Source organism: Cottoperca gobio, chromosome 1 (assembly GCF_900634415.1).
Source record: "Cottoperca gobio chromosome 1, fCotGob3.1, whole genome shotgun sequence".
NCBI classification, from domain to species: Eukaryota; Metazoa; Chordata; class Actinopteri; order Perciformes; family Bovichtidae; genus Cottoperca; species Cottoperca gobio.
The window spans coordinates 15,475,387-15,493,329 of record NC_041355.1 but is presented as its reverse complement, the minus strand read 5'-3'; the positions used below and the strand labels follow the sequence as shown (position 1 = coordinate 15,493,329).

At 40.9% G+C, this 17,943-nt stretch overlaps 2 protein-coding genes across 5 annotated transcripts in view; both read right to left on the bottom strand.

The window, feature by feature from the left end:
• Positions 1 to 449: 449 nt before the first annotated feature.
• spink4 (serine peptidase inhibitor, Kazal type 4) lies at positions 450 to 2,697 on the bottom strand. The gene is made up of 4 exons (XM_029441552.1): positions 2,503 to 2,697; positions 1,872 to 1,903; positions 1,266 to 1,378; positions 450 to 582 (listed from the first exon to the last, which is right to left on the bottom strand). Exons 1-4 carry the CDS (start codon positions 2,552 to 2,554, stop codon positions 537 to 539), a joined length of 243 nt encoding a protein of 80 aa, XP_029297412.1. The 5' UTR covers positions 2,555 to 2,697; the 3' UTR covers positions 450 to 536.
• A 209-nt stretch (positions 2,698 to 2,906) lies between these two features.
• Positions 2,907 to 17,943, bottom strand: part of LOC115014543 (ATP-binding cassette sub-family A member 1-like) — a 40,876-nt gene continuing 25,839 nt past the window's right edge. For all 4 annotated transcript variants that reach the window (XM_029441519.1, XM_029441502.1, XM_029441511.1 and 1 more), the window contains exons 13-49: positions 16,840 to 17,048; positions 16,560 to 16,736; positions 16,243 to 16,465; positions 15,836 to 16,057; positions 15,525 to 15,729; positions 15,302 to 15,415; positions 14,797 to 14,971; positions 14,570 to 14,701; positions 14,335 to 14,474; positions 14,079 to 14,216; positions 13,739 to 13,968; positions 13,549 to 13,621; positions 13,214 to 13,416; positions 12,989 to 13,040; positions 12,655 to 12,759; positions 12,233 to 12,381; positions 11,886 to 12,010; positions 11,241 to 11,339; positions 10,910 to 11,099; positions 10,687 to 10,781; positions 10,553 to 10,585; positions 10,360 to 10,465; positions 10,025 to 10,099; positions 9,208 to 9,377; positions 8,926 to 9,103; positions 8,690 to 8,805; positions 8,439 to 8,583; positions 8,196 to 8,319; positions 7,951 to 8,080; positions 7,623 to 7,806; positions 7,331 to 7,437; positions 6,888 to 7,029; positions 6,501 to 6,635; positions 6,277 to 6,380; positions 6,065 to 6,157; positions 5,687 to 5,930; positions 2,907 to 5,593 (exon numbers count right to left, since the gene is read on the bottom strand). In XM_029441519.1, coding sequence (XP_029297379.1) covers positions 5,450 to 5,593; positions 5,687 to 5,930; positions 6,065 to 6,157; positions 6,277 to 6,380; positions 6,501 to 6,635; positions 6,888 to 7,029; positions 7,331 to 7,437; positions 7,623 to 7,806; positions 7,951 to 8,080; positions 8,196 to 8,319; positions 8,439 to 8,583; positions 8,690 to 8,805; positions 8,926 to 9,103; positions 9,208 to 9,377; positions 10,025 to 10,099; positions 10,360 to 10,465; positions 10,553 to 10,585; positions 10,687 to 10,781; positions 10,910 to 11,099; positions 11,241 to 11,339; positions 11,886 to 12,010; positions 12,233 to 12,381; positions 12,655 to 12,759; positions 12,989 to 13,040; positions 13,214 to 13,416; positions 13,549 to 13,621; positions 13,739 to 13,968; positions 14,079 to 14,216; positions 14,335 to 14,474; positions 14,570 to 14,701; positions 14,797 to 14,971; positions 15,302 to 15,415; positions 15,525 to 15,729; positions 15,836 to 16,057; positions 16,243 to 16,465; positions 16,560 to 16,736; positions 16,840 to 17,048 — 5,286 coding nt within the window. In that variant the 3' untranslated portion in view covers positions 2,907 to 5,449. The remainder of the gene's footprint in view (positions 5,594 to 5,686; positions 5,931 to 6,064; positions 6,158 to 6,276; positions 6,381 to 6,500; positions 6,636 to 6,887; positions 7,030 to 7,330; positions 7,438 to 7,622; positions 7,807 to 7,950; positions 8,081 to 8,195; positions 8,320 to 8,438; positions 8,584 to 8,689; positions 8,806 to 8,925; positions 9,104 to 9,207; positions 9,378 to 10,024; positions 10,100 to 10,359; positions 10,466 to 10,552; positions 10,586 to 10,686; positions 10,782 to 10,909; positions 11,100 to 11,240; positions 11,340 to 11,885; positions 12,011 to 12,232; positions 12,382 to 12,654; positions 12,760 to 12,988; positions 13,041 to 13,213; positions 13,417 to 13,548; positions 13,622 to 13,738; positions 13,969 to 14,078; positions 14,217 to 14,334; positions 14,475 to 14,569; positions 14,702 to 14,796; positions 14,972 to 15,301; positions 15,416 to 15,524; positions 15,730 to 15,835; positions 16,058 to 16,242; positions 16,466 to 16,559; positions 16,737 to 16,839; positions 17,049 to 17,943) is intronic.

Below are 17,943 nucleotides of genomic sequence, written 5' to 3'. Positions count from 1 at the left end.
TATTTTATTGTGTGTTGCTCTGTGTTTTTTTTAGCTGATGCATTTGCTCACACTCTCTCTGTTTGTCCTTATCACTCACTCTCACACACACACACACACACACACGCACACACACACACACACACTTGACCATTATGGACCTCTGTGTTACTCAGTATAAGGAGTGTAAACATTTGGCTTTCCTACAGAGATAACCAATCGATCATTGACCTTCTGCCTTCCCTTCCCTATTTTTCTCCTTTCCCTTGTAACACCTCCATTGCAAAAGAAACGCAACAGCCTTCTCTTCTTGATTTTTATTTCTAGCATCTGCTTTGCTCCTTCTATAAACATGATCCAGACTTCTTTGTTGACTTGTAAATGATATGGACTTTATTGATAAGAAATAAGAAAATAATTAAAGCTTGTTTAATGCTGATAGACATTTATTACTCATTACAACGACACAAACATTTAGGAAATTTCACAGATCCACTTTCGGTCGATAATCAGATCCTGATGGGTCCCCTTGATGGTGACATCATATCCTGCGCAGGTCAGCAGCTCTCATCTTTAGCAATCAAAATGTCCATCTTGGTTGTTCTGCAGAGAAGATCATAACATGACATGGCTGTGATTCAATCTGTTTTGCTCAGCTGAGATTTAGTTCAACTTTGTATCGATGTCGGTGGTTAGAGTTAAAACGAGTTGAATATTTTTCTGGGAAATCACAACTCATATAACACTTGTGTCTGAATGTGTGAAGTCGAGCAACAGATAAGTGTTACAGTGAAAGCCATCAAATTAATACAGAACATTTTGTGCTATAGGGTTAAAAGACAAGAAACAAACAGAAACAATGAGCATGTTCCAAAAGAAGTAACTTCAAACAAAGACAACATATTTTTCCTCTTGTTACTGTAAGTTTCTGTGTGATTTGCAGAGGTTTGGAGAGGACACATCAGATTTTGTCCCAGACAACAGAACTATTTAATTCTCAATATTTGCTGAGAGAAATTAAATATAATTTTCTAGTAATGACTAATGACCCATAGCTCACTTCTTGTAAAGACAAATAGATGAATAATAGTGAAAACTATAAAACTTCCAGTCATTTGAATCAGCTGCTGCTGTCAGCCAATCAGGCTTCAGTATTGTGAGTGTAGTCTTTACATTCATCCACCACCAGAGGGCGACTCCAGCACTTTGTCCTTCATACAGAACATTTGTATGACGTTGAGTTTGTGTGTGAATGCCATGAGAGTGAAGCAGCTGTGTGTACTCACTGCCTCTGGACACACAGGGTACACTCGTTAGCATATGTGTTTCCATCGCTGCCGCACACAGGAGCAAGGTTCAGAGGGCACGCCATAATCTCCTGCATGTCTGGACAGGAAGGCTGCCAAGAGATAACATACAGGATCTGGTGTGACTTACATTCTTTCATTACCTAAGAGAGAGCTCCGTCATCATAATACATGTTTAAAATTACTTTATATATATATATATATATATAATTTTAATGTATTATAATATTAACGTATTTATTACATTGTTTATGTATTTTTATTTTATTTAATTCATTATTTGTCTTGTGTATGTTTGAATATTGATATAGATATGTATCGTAATGTTTCTTAAAAAACGAATAAAGAAAGTGATATATATTTATTTCTTATTTGATTTTTTCTTTGTCTTGTAAATGTTTGTGTATTTATATTGTTGTGTATAATTATTGGTTTCTTGAACTTCTAATAAAGAATTTTGTTTTTTTTTATCATATTATTTCATTTATATTTTATATATACATAGTTAAGTATTGTTTATGTTCCTTTGAAATCCAATAAATAAAGAGTAAATAACACACAAAACCCCCTCCTACACACACACACCTTTCTCAGGAGTCCAGAGTTCTCCTCAGCATCTGTAAAGAAAGAAAATGACTACTCAGACCATAAATGTATTAATAATTGACAGCATATGTGCAAGTACCGAAGCAACTCACCTGATACAGAATTAAAGATTATTAGCAGGTAAAACTACACTAAGAGACTCAAATGACATGAATTTATGCTGGGATGAGAAACGCCCAGTCCTCTACCTGTAATGTGTTTTAATAAAGTCCCTAATATTGAGAGTATATTATTACGTAACATTGACGTACATATGATTTTATATACGTGATATCCGTAAATGTGAGTATATAATATACTGTACAGTACCTATAAAAAGTATGCAAAGAAGTATTTTTATAATCCTCACAATTTAACTAGATATGTTTTCACTTGACATCAATGTTTGTTTTTTTGTTGTTGACAAAAAGCCACATCAAATCCCTTTTGACTCAATTTTGTTAGACATTAAAACATGAATATTGCAATGGGAGTGAATACTTTTATAGTGTTTCATTCTATTCTAAGCAGAAATCCCTCCATATGGCTGTTTACACATAAATGTTAATCTATAACAACCCTCAAACTACAATGCAAAAAATACCTCAAATAAAGCGTTTTTCTTTGTTACCTGCAGCCACACAGACGAGCAGTAGTCCCAGAAAAACAACTCTTCCAATCATGATGTTGGTGGATGAATAACTAAGAGTGACAGAAACTTCTGAGCGTGTCTGTTTTTACTGGCAATATAATTGTGTGTGGGAACACAGCAGGTGAAAATAGACACACAAACACATGCACACTCTAGAAACGTTCAGTCCTCCGCACACATTAACACACACACACCCAAACATACAGTAAAAATAGCTTTTGTTCAGTCATTAGCTACAAACTTCCATTTGACAACAAGCTTTTTTTGTACCTGCCACACAACAAAACAAACAACAGACAAAATGCAAAATAATCAAATTAGGTTTTTTCAAAATGTATGAATTTTTTATTTCTTAATGTAAAGAGTAACTATACACAACGCTGTAACAGACTCAAACAGCTGTTTAATACTTAAAAATGTAAACAAATAATATTGAACATGAGAAGAGAAAAATCACCACCTTAGTTTTGCCCTGCATTACTCTCTTTATCTTACTACCGTCTCTGCTTTTCATTATTACACTCATTTCTCTCGTTAACGTGTAAGCCAATCGTTCTCGATTTCAAGTTTCAAACAAAATGTTTCGATGCAGTGGTTAATTTTGTCTGAGTTATACCTGTGTTTCAGTGCAGAGATGTCTTTTTAAATGTCGAATTTACCATACCCAATCACTACTTCTACATCTTTGACAAAATAGGCTATGAAGTCTATAAAGTGCTCACATTTAGCGGAGGGTTTTGGTGCGTTCCAAGATTTGATATGACACAGAGAACCCGTAATCACAATCTGTTGTCGATTTAAACCTTGGATACGACTGTTGGGACTATAAAGCATTACAAGCACAACTCTAATTGACGTGGTCCCGGTTTGTGTGTAGTCTGGCTTGTTGAATATAGCTTTGGAAACATCATTTTGTGTGAAGTATCTCAACCTCACTCCTAAAAATGTCGGGTTACTGACAGTACAGTTAACATCAGTGTGGCAGCTTATTGATGAGGACAGACAGAAAGATTAGAATTTTGGCAACATGACGAGATGATAGAAATACTGATGGAGACTGAATGACGGAGCACAAATTTGACATTTTTCGAGCGGCTAACGATGGATAAAGAACTTAAATCAAAGCACAACTTAAACATTACAAAACAGTTGCCTCCTCCATATTATGCTGGTTGATCAAAGATATATATTCAGCTCCATTTGGCACAGATACTGTTTGTTCACTCCACTGGTCACATCACAAAGTTGCTACTGTACATAATATCCCAACAGTGCTGGCTAAGGTCTAAAACGCTCCCATGCTGCCCTCACACAGGCATGTATGAAAGCACACGTTACTGTAAAAACTCACCATCTTTAGATCTAACACAAGCAGAGTAGCTGTGAAAGTGACTTCTCCGTCTATGTGAGCTACAGTTTTACCAGCAGGAACATTTCCATCTGTTTCATCTCACCGTCCAAAAGAAATCACATTTTGATACAGATTGTCCTCCTTTTTTTTTTACAACAGAATTTTGGATTTAGACTATATGTTCCAGTAATCCCACAACAATGAAGCCTCCCGTTGTTTTTACAAGCTGATCTGACGGCATGCTCCGGCACACACACACACACACGGATGTGCTGATAGTCTAGGTGTGTGGCCCAGTGGAAAGCATGCGGTATAATATTTCCAATGAACTTTCAATAACCAGTCCACATTCTTCAGCAACCTTCAGTTTTCTCTGCAACTTCAAGACTGCGATGGTCATCTTGCGTCCACTCTGATTAGCATTCAGTTAGATTAAAGACAGCAGGGCGAGTACAAACAAGCCAGTATAGCAGACTGCACATCTTGTACAGACATCAAGCAAACACAAAAGTTTTTTTTGTTTGTTTTTGACAATGAAGGACACATTTTTTTTTTAAACAGTCAAGTTTCATTCATCATCTTCACAAAAAGCCCCTTTTTTGTGCTTTGATGCTTGTTGATATCAGTCTTATACATTCCTGGGCAGCCTTAGTAAATTGTTGTTGTTTTTAATGGAGTGCTCAGATTTCTCTCTCCACCGTGATACAGTATAGGCACTGTGCTGGACAATGTAAAGGACACAAATAAAAGCAAATAGAAAACTTGGTTATCAATCTTAATTATTATCCAAATAAAGAAAAGAAAACTCCAAAGAGGTTAAGTTTGTATATTAGAATTAAATGATATAAAAGAAAATCTAATTTGTAAAATGTATATGTTGAATGATTGTGACTGAAATCAATTGGATTGTAAATGTTTTACCATCATTTGCTTGATAAAAACAACTGCACTTGGTAATAAAGAGAGATCGAGAGGTTTGACCTTGAATAAAAAAGTAGTCAGTCCGTCTTTTTAGCAGTTGGCAGTGAATGATCTGAACTTTCTTCTTTTTGTTTAACACTGTCGTGATTGCCCGATAGAGAGCAGCACATACACAGTCCCCCGGACTACTGCTAAATACTTTTAGGAACGGGGATTAAAAACTAAAGATATTGCCTTCCATCGTCCCCGATGCCGTGTCCATTGAGCGAGTAGCGAGGCTACAAGCTTTCTCCATCATCCTGCTGTCGCTTCAAGTGTTCTAATGTCTTTCTGTCTTTCTGTCCATCTAGTGAAGGAGAAGCACCGGTCTCCAACCCTCACAGGAATATCCTCTTAAATATATATTCATATATATTTCTTGCATTGATTTGCATTGCTTCAGTGTCACAATACCTGCAGTCTCTGCCTTTTTTAAGAGGCTGTGCGCTGAAGTGCAGGTCCACTGAGATATGATAACAATTAAAAAAAGACTAAAAAATAGAAATAAAAAAATGAACATAGTTCGTCTCCCCCCTCAGGTTTGTGGTCCATGTTTTCTGGGTTGGGGGAGGGTGTGGGAAGCGTAGCAACTCCCGCTGATGGCATGTTGTGGAATCAGACACAGCTCTCCCTGGTCGTGTTGTCCTTGAGGAAAGTGTTTAGCTTGGAAACATCCACTACGACAGCGTCCCGTTTGTTCAGATGGGCTTCTTTCAAATGGTCTTCGTCACTTTGGTCCTTGGCGAAATTTACAAACACCTGCAGGAAGGAAAAGAAGAGGAAGGAGAGATTAGACTCTAAACTTAAAGTCACAATCTATTTATAGTCAGAGCCTTGGGTGCACTTTCGTACTTGGTCTAAAGTTGTCTGTGAGACGGAGTAGTCCTCTATGCTGAGGGTCTCCTTGTTCTGAGAGAGCAGGGAGAAGATGCGGGCGAGGGAGGTGAGGGAGGAGGGCAGCTGGTACTGCAGCATGTTGCGGTGTTGCTCCTTCAGCGTGCTGCCAGGCAACTCCCGCTCGATGAACTCCATCACCGGCCGAAGGTCTGGGTCTGGGCCGGCCACCCGCAGGATGATGGTGTAGCCATCACCAAACCTGAGAAGAACGCAACAAAGCACATTTCATTCAACTGAACTGTTGAAGCGACACTCTGAGGTAAACTGCTATTCTTTCATTTCTTATATGTGTGAGCTTTCGTGAAATTCTTTCCTGCCATCATGTGCACCCACCTGTTTTTGAGATGCTGCACGCTGCCAAGACAGCGGAACCTGCCGTTGACCATGATGGCCATTCTGGTGCAAAGTGCTTCACACTCCTCCATACTGCAAAGAAACACAGGAAACGCACCAGGGCGAGGTTAGTCATGTTGAAGGAAATTAGCAATACAAAATATATAGTTCAGTTATTTGAGAAGATGTCAAATTCAGATGCCAAGTCTAACCTGTGAGAGGTCAGGACTACAGATCGGCCCTCTTTGATGATGCTCAGGATTGCGTTCCACAGAGCACGACGTGCTTTAGGATCCATGCCTGTTGTTGGTTCGTCCTGTGAACAGGGAACAACACACACTCAGCTGCTGCTACAATGTACTGTTGAACACACACTGTCTTCAGGGCCGTTTGGGTCCCTCAGTACCTGGTGTAAGATTGAACATGTTCCACTCACCAGAAAGACTACAGGCGGTCCTCCTATGAGAGCGATGGCAGTAGACAGTTTCCTCATGTTTCCTCCACTGTAGCTGCCCGCTGACTTGTCTACATATTTGACCAAGCCCAGCTTCCGGATGCCCCACTCTGCCACCTAGTGGACAGGATAAAGTGTTCATGTGTCAACCATTTCTTTTCTTTAGTTTCTTTAGCTCTTTGTGTCTGTTTGTATATTCGTATAGACCAATATCTCACAAAATGCCTCAGTGGACTATAAAAATAGAAAAAACAAAACTCCCAAAGTAGAATTAATAGTCTGGTTTACATTTAAAAGTAAAATATAATATGTCAAAGTAACTACAGTAGGTCCATGTATGTGTGCTCATGTGTTTTGTTTGTTGCCTACCTCACAGACTTCCTTCTCAGGCACTCCTCTCAGGATGGCGTAAAACTCGAGGTGCTCTCTGCCGGTCAGAAGGTCGTTGATGGCATCAAACTGAGGACAGTATCCCATGTTCTGATGCACCTCATCTATCTCTGTATTTACACTGGAGTGAGATAAACACATTAAGAGCATAATTAAGTTTCATAGAAGACATATTTTAAACAAAATGTTGCCTTGTATTGAATGTTTTGAAATGAAAGAAAGCCCATTTAATTCCCATAGCAAATCAGAATTTACTTTAAGTCATTATCTCAAGTAATAACATCATTGCTGCTGAGAATATAATGTTGTGACTACTACTTCTTGCCAGTTGGGCCAGCTGAATAAACTAGAAGAATATATTAGAGAAATTCTAACACACGTGATTTAATGTATTGCACATTTTGAGGTATGATGTGTCTTACCTCTTGCCAGCCAGGTAAGCCTCTCCACTGGTGACCACACAGTCTCCCGTCAGCATCTTGAAGGTGCTTGTTTTCCCTGCCCCATTCACTCCCAGCAATCCAAAGCACTGCAGGGAAAATGAGACAACATACGTTTTATTTTCACAGCAACATAATTAGATCTATTAGATTCATTGTATCAGGAACACATATTTTAAACAAGGCAGAAACTGTTTATCTGTACTTAAAGTAAGTGTTTTCCTGATTTTGAATAATCTGTGCACCAGTTGTATGTTGTCTGTCTGTATCGTACCTCTCCAGGGGGGATGCCAACACACAGCCGATCCACCGCCGGCTTCTGTTTCCTCTTGTAAATCTTGGTGAGTTGTTTGAGCTCCAGGATGTCCGACTGTCCTCCTCCGCTCAGGATCCTCTGTCGCTCTCTGGCCACATCCTCATCTTCTTCTCCAATAGGCTTCAGATGACTGGTGGAAGACCTGGAAGGTCACAGGCAGCGGAGAGACGACAAATTCAGGACAGCACGCAGAAGGGAAATTCAAATAAAATTATTTTTTGAGTTGCGAAGTCTTAGTTATGGACACATTGTGCCGGATCACACGTGTGTTGAAGGTTTCCCCCACCTGGCTTTGAAGAAGAAGTGGTACTGAATGAGGACGGTGATGCAGAAGAAGATCACGCCCTCTATGGCCATTGCAAACAGGTTCTTTCCCACCATGTCCCAGGCCAGAGGGGAGCGGAACCGGTTTTCACCTACAGAGACACAACCAGAACCAGAGAAGAGACACGTTTAGAAAATCTATATTTACTTCCCTTGTGAAAACAAATAAGAATCAATTTGCTGGTAAAAGAGGTCGGCTGTATTTACCGAATCTCTCCAAAGCATCGGCCATCGCCTGATTCTTCACCATGTCAATCAGTCCTCTGCCCAGACAGAAGTGAGGGAAGATGAGGAAGACGTTCTTCAGGATGTCGTTGATGCCACCGATTTCCTTAAATAGGAATGAAGTGAATATTGAAAGTTAGTATTAAATTGTTAGAGGTAAAGCATTCGATCTCAATCATTTCTTAGTTCGCACTCAAAAGTCTCTTTTTCGACAAAATCACTTACATTGCTTCCAAACAGCTCCAGTACAAAAGTGGAAACGCTGCCGTTGATTCCTATCAGTATGTTAACGCTGGTCAGAACCACGTAGGCCGTGCTGGGGATCTTAAAGAAGAACGAGGCCGGATACATCAGGGGGGTGATCGACCATCTGGAACAGAGATACAAAGATCAGTTTAGATGAGAGAAGAGTATAGAGAAATAGAGAAAATAAACAAAGGAAGAGCCAAAACAATTTGAGTGTATGTGAAATTCACCCGTAGAGCAGCAGCAGCAGCGCCAGCACGGGCAGATTGGTGGAGGAGACGTAGGCGTCTTGTTGGAAACACATGAAGATAATGATGACCAGTGTGGCTGGGACGACGTAATTACACTGCAAGAGGAAGAGAGGGAGAAATTGGCTTCAGTAAGTTTTATCACCTTTCTCTGGTAATATTCAATCTACTGTAGGTTTGTGAGTAGCTAATGGAGCCAAGGCTCTGAACTGTCTTACCATATCCCACACAAAGTTGGCCAGCCAATAGAGGAGAGGCTGCACTCCACTGATGAACTGCATGTGCTTGGCCTTGTTCACTCTCTCCTGGATGAGGAAGACCACAAAACTGGCAGGGACAAAGGACATGGCGAAGATCACGCAGATGGAAACCAGCACATCTACTGATGTCGTCATCCTGAGAGAGGGAGAACAGAGCGAAGGAAGACGTGAGGTTTACAAGTGGTGTCTCTTAGAAAGAGATGTTATTATTTTGAAGTGCACCCCCGAATTAATGCTCACAATGCGACTTGCGACAGCTGCTCCTTGGTGAGGTTGAGCGGGTGATTGGAGGCAGTGATGCCAAACTTCGTGGGGTCTTTATCGGATGGCAGGCTCGCCCGAAGGATGCCATTGTTCATCACGTTGAGGAAAGAACCGATGCTGTGCCAGCCCTTGTTGTTGAACCAGATCTGGAAATGGAGAGGCTTGTTAGTTTCTGTGAGCTCAGAGGAAACACAAAGCAGCCTGGAAGTGAATTAGAAGCTGAGTGCCACGAGTCAGCATTGGAGTATAAATGACAGTACCTCATATATCTATCTTCCCAATATACTGTATGTTGTCCCCACTACCTCGTCTCCTTTTTCAGCACTTCTTGTCATTTATTTTCTGAATTCACAGGAATATTTAAAAAGCATCTTTGCTTCAATTGATCTTTGTATTGATTAATGACATTTCATTTCATTCAGTTAGTTACCTGAAAAACTTAATATAGAAATGAAGGTTTTATCTGCAACATTGTCTCTGACAAAGACAAGTTGATACAAATGAAGAGAAACACACAGTATGTGTAATTCATGACCCCCCCTCCCAAAAACAACAAGAAATGTATCGGCAATGTGGAGTTAAAGCTGTGCATCTTTTAATCTGCCACAAAGCAGAAATCAATTATTACGCAATCAAGTCACACAATATGAATAGTGTGAATGAAGCCGATTGTGTCTACGGTGAGGAATTTGGTGAAGGAATCTTGAAGGTGACCTACAGGGCCACGTGTTGTTGTATAACCAGCGCGCGCGCGCGCGTGTGTGTGTGTGTGTGTGTGTGTGTGTGTGCTAACCTTGACGTTATTCTTGGTGTCCAATCCTTGCATAAAAGTGGAGAGGCTGTTAAAGAAACGATCCGCTGCAGTTCCCTGGAGGGTGGGAGGGGGAGAAAGTCTACTTTAGCACATGGGTAAACTGACAATGTTCAAACGTGCAGTAATATAAGTCTATACATCCTAGCTCCACTTCAGCTGTAATTATAAAAGCATGAAAATGAGTCGCTGTGTACAGCAGTTAGCATCTTAACCTGACTAAATGAAACCACAGTAGTTAAATGTACCACATTAGTGTTATCTTGAGCGTTAGTTTAGTGCAGTTTGTAAAATAATAATGTTGTGAAGTCTCTTACTCTCTCCAGACGGAAACGTCTTGTCAGCTGAGCGATCGCATCATCAACTTCATCTGTGTGGGCCGTAAGCGGAGAACTCCTGGCGCCCAGCGAGAATCCACCGTATCTGTGAAGAGCACAATCATTTTGAAATCAGAGACACAGCAGAGAGGCACTCAGGTCGATATTATGGATCATGTCTATGATAATGTACCTGAACTCGTTGACCCAAATCTTGTTCTTCAGGCTGAAAGAGAAGGAAAACAATATGATTCAATTCAATGAAACATAATACAATGAAGCAAGAACTAATTGAAGTGTGTCACAGACATGTAAGAGGAGTGTTACCTCTTGCCAATGATCTGAGCGTAGGTTTTAACCAGATAGTCTGAGATGTTTCTGTCAGTCAAATTCTGAAGAGTGTCTGTCTCACTGATCTTCATCTGGATACACAAACAGACAAAACAGTTCATTAACATTTGTTTTTTTGTGTGTGTAATTTGTCTTCCTTTGTAATTTTAGCTTGATTTACACAGTAGTTTTGACTTTCTAATAGTTTGGTGTCACAAACCTCTGGCGGTGGAAGTCCCCCAGCACCGGCAGGACACTCAGGAAGCATCCTCTTGCGTCCTCCAGAGCTGCACTCACACATGGGAGACGGATCCTCCATGGACCAGTTGCCATTGTCGAACATGTCCTTCACACTTTGAGAGACTGGCGGGGCCGACCACTCACCCTCAACTGCTGTGCAGGGGGTGTCCCTGGAGAACAGAGATAGAGATAACCATTTCATGCTTATGTATAGACTAACATATTTGTGTTTTTACTTAAACTGCATCTACAGTAGACCTATGTACTTTTATTTTCTTAAATGTATGTTAACTTTTCTTCTCAAAACTCACGGTATGGGTTGTCCTTCCATGCAGCGCGTTCCAAACCCTGGCTTTTCTGTCAGAGCTCCCAGTAGTTTGTTGACGTGAGGATCCTCGGGTAAGTCATTACTACAAAGACACAGAAAACACATTGCCTTTAATATTACATAGCATTTATTAACTGTCTTAAAGTGGAAATACACAAACTATTTCATACATTTCAAAAGTTTAATCATCTGGACATGTCTACTAATAATAGATTGACATTTATAAATAGCTTTATTATTCATTTCTGACACCACCACACTTTGAAACTAGTATTTTAAGTTTCACACTTCATAATGGCAAAGACTCATTCTCTATTCAGTGCAGTTGTCAGCATTTGCTAAGCAGGTGAGTTTAAAATACGTCAGTTATGTAACTTTTTACATATTGAATGAGTTATGCACTCTGTAGATGGAAATAACACGTTTACTCAAATGTTTTGCTTTTTTAGTTGACTAAAAAAGAGAATGATTTGATTGAGGTGAATTGAAGATTAAAAGAGTGTGTGATGGATAAATGCAAAGAATGTATATAATGACCAGAAACATCTTGTTTGTACTGGAATTAGACATAAATTGATGAAAAGGAATAAAATGCAATTTTCTTCAGTCATACAGAATGCTATCTCACCTGATGAAGGTAAACTGTTCTCCATACATGCTGGAATCCAGAGCCAGACTTGGGTACTTTCCGAACGGAGGGACGATCAGACTGAACACCAGGGCAATACACACAAACACCGCCGGGAGAACAATCTGAAAAATAATTTACAATACACTTTATTACAACTTACTTCATATTACACACATGAAAACTGACACACCTCAGAACCTTTGCTTCATTTTAAGAGACATGAGATTGTTATGAAAATCCTGCATGGTTGATGCAAGTCAGACAGAACTACATTGACTACCTATATATATATATATATATATATATATCTACAGTACGTTAATATGAAAATAGCATCAGCATACCTGAGCAAAGAAGCCTTTCCTGGAGCGCCGAGCGTAGAGGAATCGTTTCCAGAGTAGAGCAACAAACTGCTGTCTCTTTAAACTCCAGCCTTTGACCTGGTAAGAGCCTTTGCCATCTGATCCACTGAGCCAGTCGGTCTCACGGGATTCTGGACACAGAGGACAGGAAACACATGAAAACTGTCCTGTCTGTGGCCTGATTTTGAACAAGTTGTACGAAGAACTGAATGCTTGCAATTGCAACACCAATCTGGTTTTCTTCAAACAAAGAGAAACTTTTTCTCCATTAAAAAACGGAAATTTGTTTCCTAATTTTCTACGTATATCTTTTGACGAAATACAGCGTTGGGTACAAACAAAGAGTAAAAGCATTGATAGCGATGAGCTTATTTTTTCCTTCATGCTGGATAGTGAAGTTCTACCTTCAGAGTCGTTAAATTCAAAGTCGTCCTCAGTGAAGGGCTTCAGGCAGCTCTGGTGGTCTCCAAATGCGTGATGGCGACGAGTCCTGGTGGGCACAACTCCATCTGGAGCCACACGAGGGTCAACGTGTTAACTTAAACTACTTGAGGTTTAAGTCTTCTGTTTTGTTTAAAGATAACTCCTGCAATGTTCCAGACTGATCTACACTATAACCTCAAAGCAATTATTGATTCTGACAATATATGTCTAAAACAAGGTTGTACAATGTTTTGTTAATGCAGATGTTAGGTGTGTACATGCCGCTACAATTTGAAAATGCATCATGAATCTCACCTGAAAGCTCAACAGCATCCACCCCACTGTCCTCAGCCACTTTCAAGAAAATCTGCAGAGTTGGAATACACACAATTAAAACATCGGCAGAAGCGTATATAAAACAGAAAATGTCAAATAAATCCAAACACAAAGTATATTTCACATTAGCTTTATCCTACTTTTAGTTCTTTTCACTATGAAAGACCAGATCAAAAGGTGTGTAAGCTCTTTACTGCTCCTCACCTCCTCCAGGGTGGTATCAGATATTCCATAGCTGGATATTCCCAGGTCGGTCAGTCGGTCATCCAGCTCGTGGAAAAGCTCTACAAAGGCTCCGTCTTTAGCTGACTCGTAGGGCAAGACATAGGTGATTTCGTGGCCAAGGTCCTCAACCAAGCGAGCCTCGTGCACATGCTTGAATATCAGGTTGGAGATGAGGGACACATCTGTAGGAAACAAATCGGCAGAAAGAGTGAGGGGTTTTTTAGGGGGGAATGATAAAACACCAACATCTTATATGTCTTGCAAAGTTCATTTAGCAGGAACAACCCTTCAGCATTTTGATGGTCAGTTCTTACCAATAGTGGTGGTTTCACTCTCGGGTTCGCTGCCCAGACCAGCATCTGAACTGCTCTCTGATACAGTGTCATCCTGAACCAAAGACAAAGAAGGTTAAGTCAATTGTTTTACTCATTAACGACGCCGGAAGTGAAACAACGCTTTGTGTATCTTTTAAAAAACAAATGTTCTCCGTAGCATCTCTCCTACCTTCTCGGCCTTCTTGATGTAGGAGACGGTGCTGGCAGAATTCCTGCAGGACTGAAGCGTCAGGTCGTAGTCTCTCTTGACCAGAGTCAGGTAGTAGCCTGTGCCCAGGTGGGTCTTGAGGAAGAGCGAGGAGCCTACGCAGCACAGCTTGCCGTGGGAGATGATGGCGATGCGGTCACCCAGGATGTCAGCCTCGTCCATGTGATGAGTGGACAGGATGATGGTGCGGCCTGAGGGAGGGAAGAAACACATTTAGTTTAGCAAACAGCGTTACATTGAAAGTTATTGAAAGTAAATAATAATTGTTACTGACGAAGCACGAACTATCAGTTGTATTTACCTTGTCTGTATTTAAGCAGCAGGTCCCAGATGCCCCTGCGTGCGTAGGGATCGACCCCAGCAGTAGGTTCATCCAAGATCACGACTTTTGAACCCCCAACAAAAGCCAGGGCCACTGACAGCTTCCTCTGCATCCCTCCTACAAATACAACAGGTAGAAAAGTCACTATGACAGTTTTAAAATGACTATCTAATGTAAAACATGTCTTATATGACTTGTGATACGACTAAAAGGTAAAACATGTAATCAAACTGACCGGAGAGCGTGCTGGTGCGGGAGTGTCGTTGGTGAGGCAGTCCGACATCCATCAAAATTTGTTCCATCTCAGCCTTCACCTTCTCCTCCGGCAGCCCCTTCAGACGGGCGTAGAACCAGATGTGTTCCTGCACCGTCAGCCTGCGTTACAGATAACCAACAAATCACACAATTAGCAAAACACAAGCGGCTACAAGTGTGCAAAGAGTTCAGTTCTTGATGCTGTATATACGTACATGCTGAAAAGTACGTTGTGCTGGGGACAGACGCCCAGATTCTGCCGGACAGTGCTGAGTTCACTGCGGATGTCCTTGCCGTGGATATAGGCGGTGCCAGATGTGGGTGGAAACAACCCCGTGAGGATCGACCTATCGGAGAGTAGGTAGGAACACAACAGTCGGTCACCGTCAATTGCCAAAACTTATTGTATTGTAGATGTACTGCTGATAATGTGCGTACTTACATAGTTGTGGTCTTGCCAGCTCCATTGTGGCCGAGGAAGGAGGTTATCTGCCCCTTATAGAACCTCAGGGACAGTCCGTCTACAGCCAGCTTGTTTCCATGGCTGTAGACCTTCACCAGATTCTCGATGTAAACACCTGGCTCGATGTGGCTTGGCTCCTCCTCAATGCACACGGCTGAGGATAAAATAAAGACAAGGACAACAGCAATTTAGCAATGACATGAGCTGAGGTTTGAAAAGACACATTTACTTTTCAAAAATGTCAATTCTGAAAAGTGAGGTTATTTTTTGTAAATAAAGTCATCTTTGAGAAGTTAAGTCATTTTTGAAAAACAAGTCATTATTATTTATCAAAAATTAAGTAATTGTTTAAGTGACATTTATCGAAAATGAAAATTATTTTGAATCTTTTTAATCTGCACTTTAAACTTGAGGCAATATTTCATAAATATTGTTATATCTGAAAGTTCCTCACTATACAAAATATAATGAAAATGACTTGTACCTTCAGCGTTGCCCTTCTTTGACAAAGGAGTTGAAATGTTGTTGTTCTCTTTCTCTCCACACCAGTACGTCTTAGTGAAAGGGAAATACCAGGGCCTGGGGATCCCATACTGGCCTGGAATAGAGTGAATTGTCTCGTTTTCAGTACTGTCCACCAAAACATCCCTAACAATTTAACTGTACATCATTGATTTAGCACGTAACGGGAAAAAACAACGACTCACCAGGGAACACAGCTTCAAAGTACCAGGTCATTATTCCGTAGAGCACAGCATCAAACAGCATGAGGCAGATAGAGGTGGTCAGGTTGTAGCTGTCGTCCTCCAGAGGGCTGTTCAGCAGGTTGGACCACTGGATGCCCACCCCTTGCTCCTCAAACAGGGCAAAGTACTCACAGCCGAAACCGAAAGCCACAGGAGAGAGCAGACTCTGTGGGAAGAACAGAGAAGCCAGAGTTTAGGGGAGAGAACAAAAAAACACTACACATATTGAGTATTAAGGCACATATTCATATTATTTAATTTCTTCCACACACCACTATAACTTTGGCTCCAAAGCCCACGTAGTCTTGCCAGGCGACACACAGCACGTAGGGCAGGTAGAGGGTGAAGTATATAATGCCACCGCATGCGGCTGCCAAGTTGGCACGAGAGAAGAGGGTGCTGATGAGGAAACACTGCATGATGGTTACAACGGCGAAGGCTGACAGGAAAAGAAACACCACGCCTGGGTCACTGTAAGGCAGCAGGTTTCCCATCTGAGAAGGGTGGCAGGGGAAAAAGAGAAAGAAATTAGCGGCTCGTTTTTGATATTTTTAATGTGTGTGTTCATGAAACATGGAAAGAGAGTATGTTCACTCGTTTTTCACAATTTTATTGACATTTCTGCACGATGACAAAAGTGTATCCACATGTATGTGTGTGTGTCTGTGATAACACCAACCTTCAATAACACCACCAACAAGCCGGCGCTGATCAGGAGTGGGATTAAACTGCTGATGAACCAGCTGAGCCACAAGGTGCCGTTATTCAGTCCCATGATCCTCATGGTCTCTTTGAGACGTGCCTCCTTCTCGTATACGACGCCCTTGATGATGATGGCTACTGAATACATCCACGCCAGGGTCATGAAGAGAGGCATAGACCGACTCATCACTCGCAGGAACCTGAAAATAAGAGGGGAAATTGGTTACGCATGTTTTAAACTAAATGTGCAGTGAAAGGTGAAATGAAGTATTTTGCTTTGCAGTGTTTTCTTACATGTCATCGACATAGCAGGGGTAGGGCATCTGCTGAATGTAGATGCCCGTCTTCTCTTTAGTGCCAGTGATGGCTCTGATGATTCCATGCTCGATGACGTCCTGCAGGTAAGAAAATCCGCCCCAAATATACCGAAGGTCTTCGAAGGGGTCGGCCCTGGGACCGGGGTCCCAATAGCTGTAAAGAAAAAATGTAAATGAAAATCAGTAAGTTGGTAAAAACAAGCAGAGAAATCTGCAAAGGCTCTGCAATGACATAGTAGTCAGGCACAGCTTCTTACCCGTCTTTGATCTTGTTGGTCCTCTCCACATTATCAATATCCATGCGGATCTTATAGTTGACGTTGGGAGGCAAGTCAGTGCTGTTGCTATGGGCGATGTCAGGGAACACGATTCCAGCCCAGAACTTCTGGTTGTTCAGAAGACCCATGGACTTGTTGACCAGTCTCTCCTCATTAGCTACTGGCTCCAGCTTGTCCAGGTTCACACACTGAAAGGAGAAGAGAAGGCATATTTTACTCTGGGAAGCAGCTTTAGCACGATGTCTCTAAATGGTGTGTGGAGGTTTGTGTCAGCCAGTTAAAGACAAAAACAAAACAATACTTGTAATGACATCTTTTTTGAGAGATAGAGAAGAAGAAGAGTCTCAAGCTTTATCTGCTCTACAGCTGAGTGTCATTGATCAAGGTGTTATGCCACTATACTATCTTAGTTGTCTGTTTTTTAAGTTTAAGTAATTAAAATGTCAATATAAAATGGTCTTAATGTTAAATGTCTGATTATAATTAATCAGAACCTGTCAGCTCTAATCAACTCGTGAAAATCCTGCTCACACAATCCCATGCTTTCCTCACAAATAGTGTTCAGAAGCTGATAATACAATTGAACTTTATACACTAGTATAAACTCATGTGATCCCTGTCAGTTTACACACATTATCTGATTTCCTCAAAGGGTGAGACACAGTCAGTGTGTCAGTTTGTGGAAGCAGCATTCAAAGAAATGCCATCGTGTAAAATATTGTGTACTGCTTAGTTGACCCTGAAGTTATGGTTTAAAATTCACTCATTTTTAATTAATTGTAGTACATTTTATTGAATTATCCACAGTTGTTACAGTGGTGAGGACACTGGGGAGAGTCTAAGGTCACGGGTAAATAACATCATCAGTTACAGTTAGAGGTTTATCATTCATTTTCTATAGACTAGAAAACATCATTAATTATTGAGCTAATCTGATCATTATATATCACGAGGCTATGAGTTCACATTTACCACTGAACCGTGTTGTTTATTTGATCAGGCATCTCAAAATGTAGAAATTCCTCGACACAGATAAGTAAGACAATTTAATAGGGCACGAATACTGATTAACATTTGGCAGGT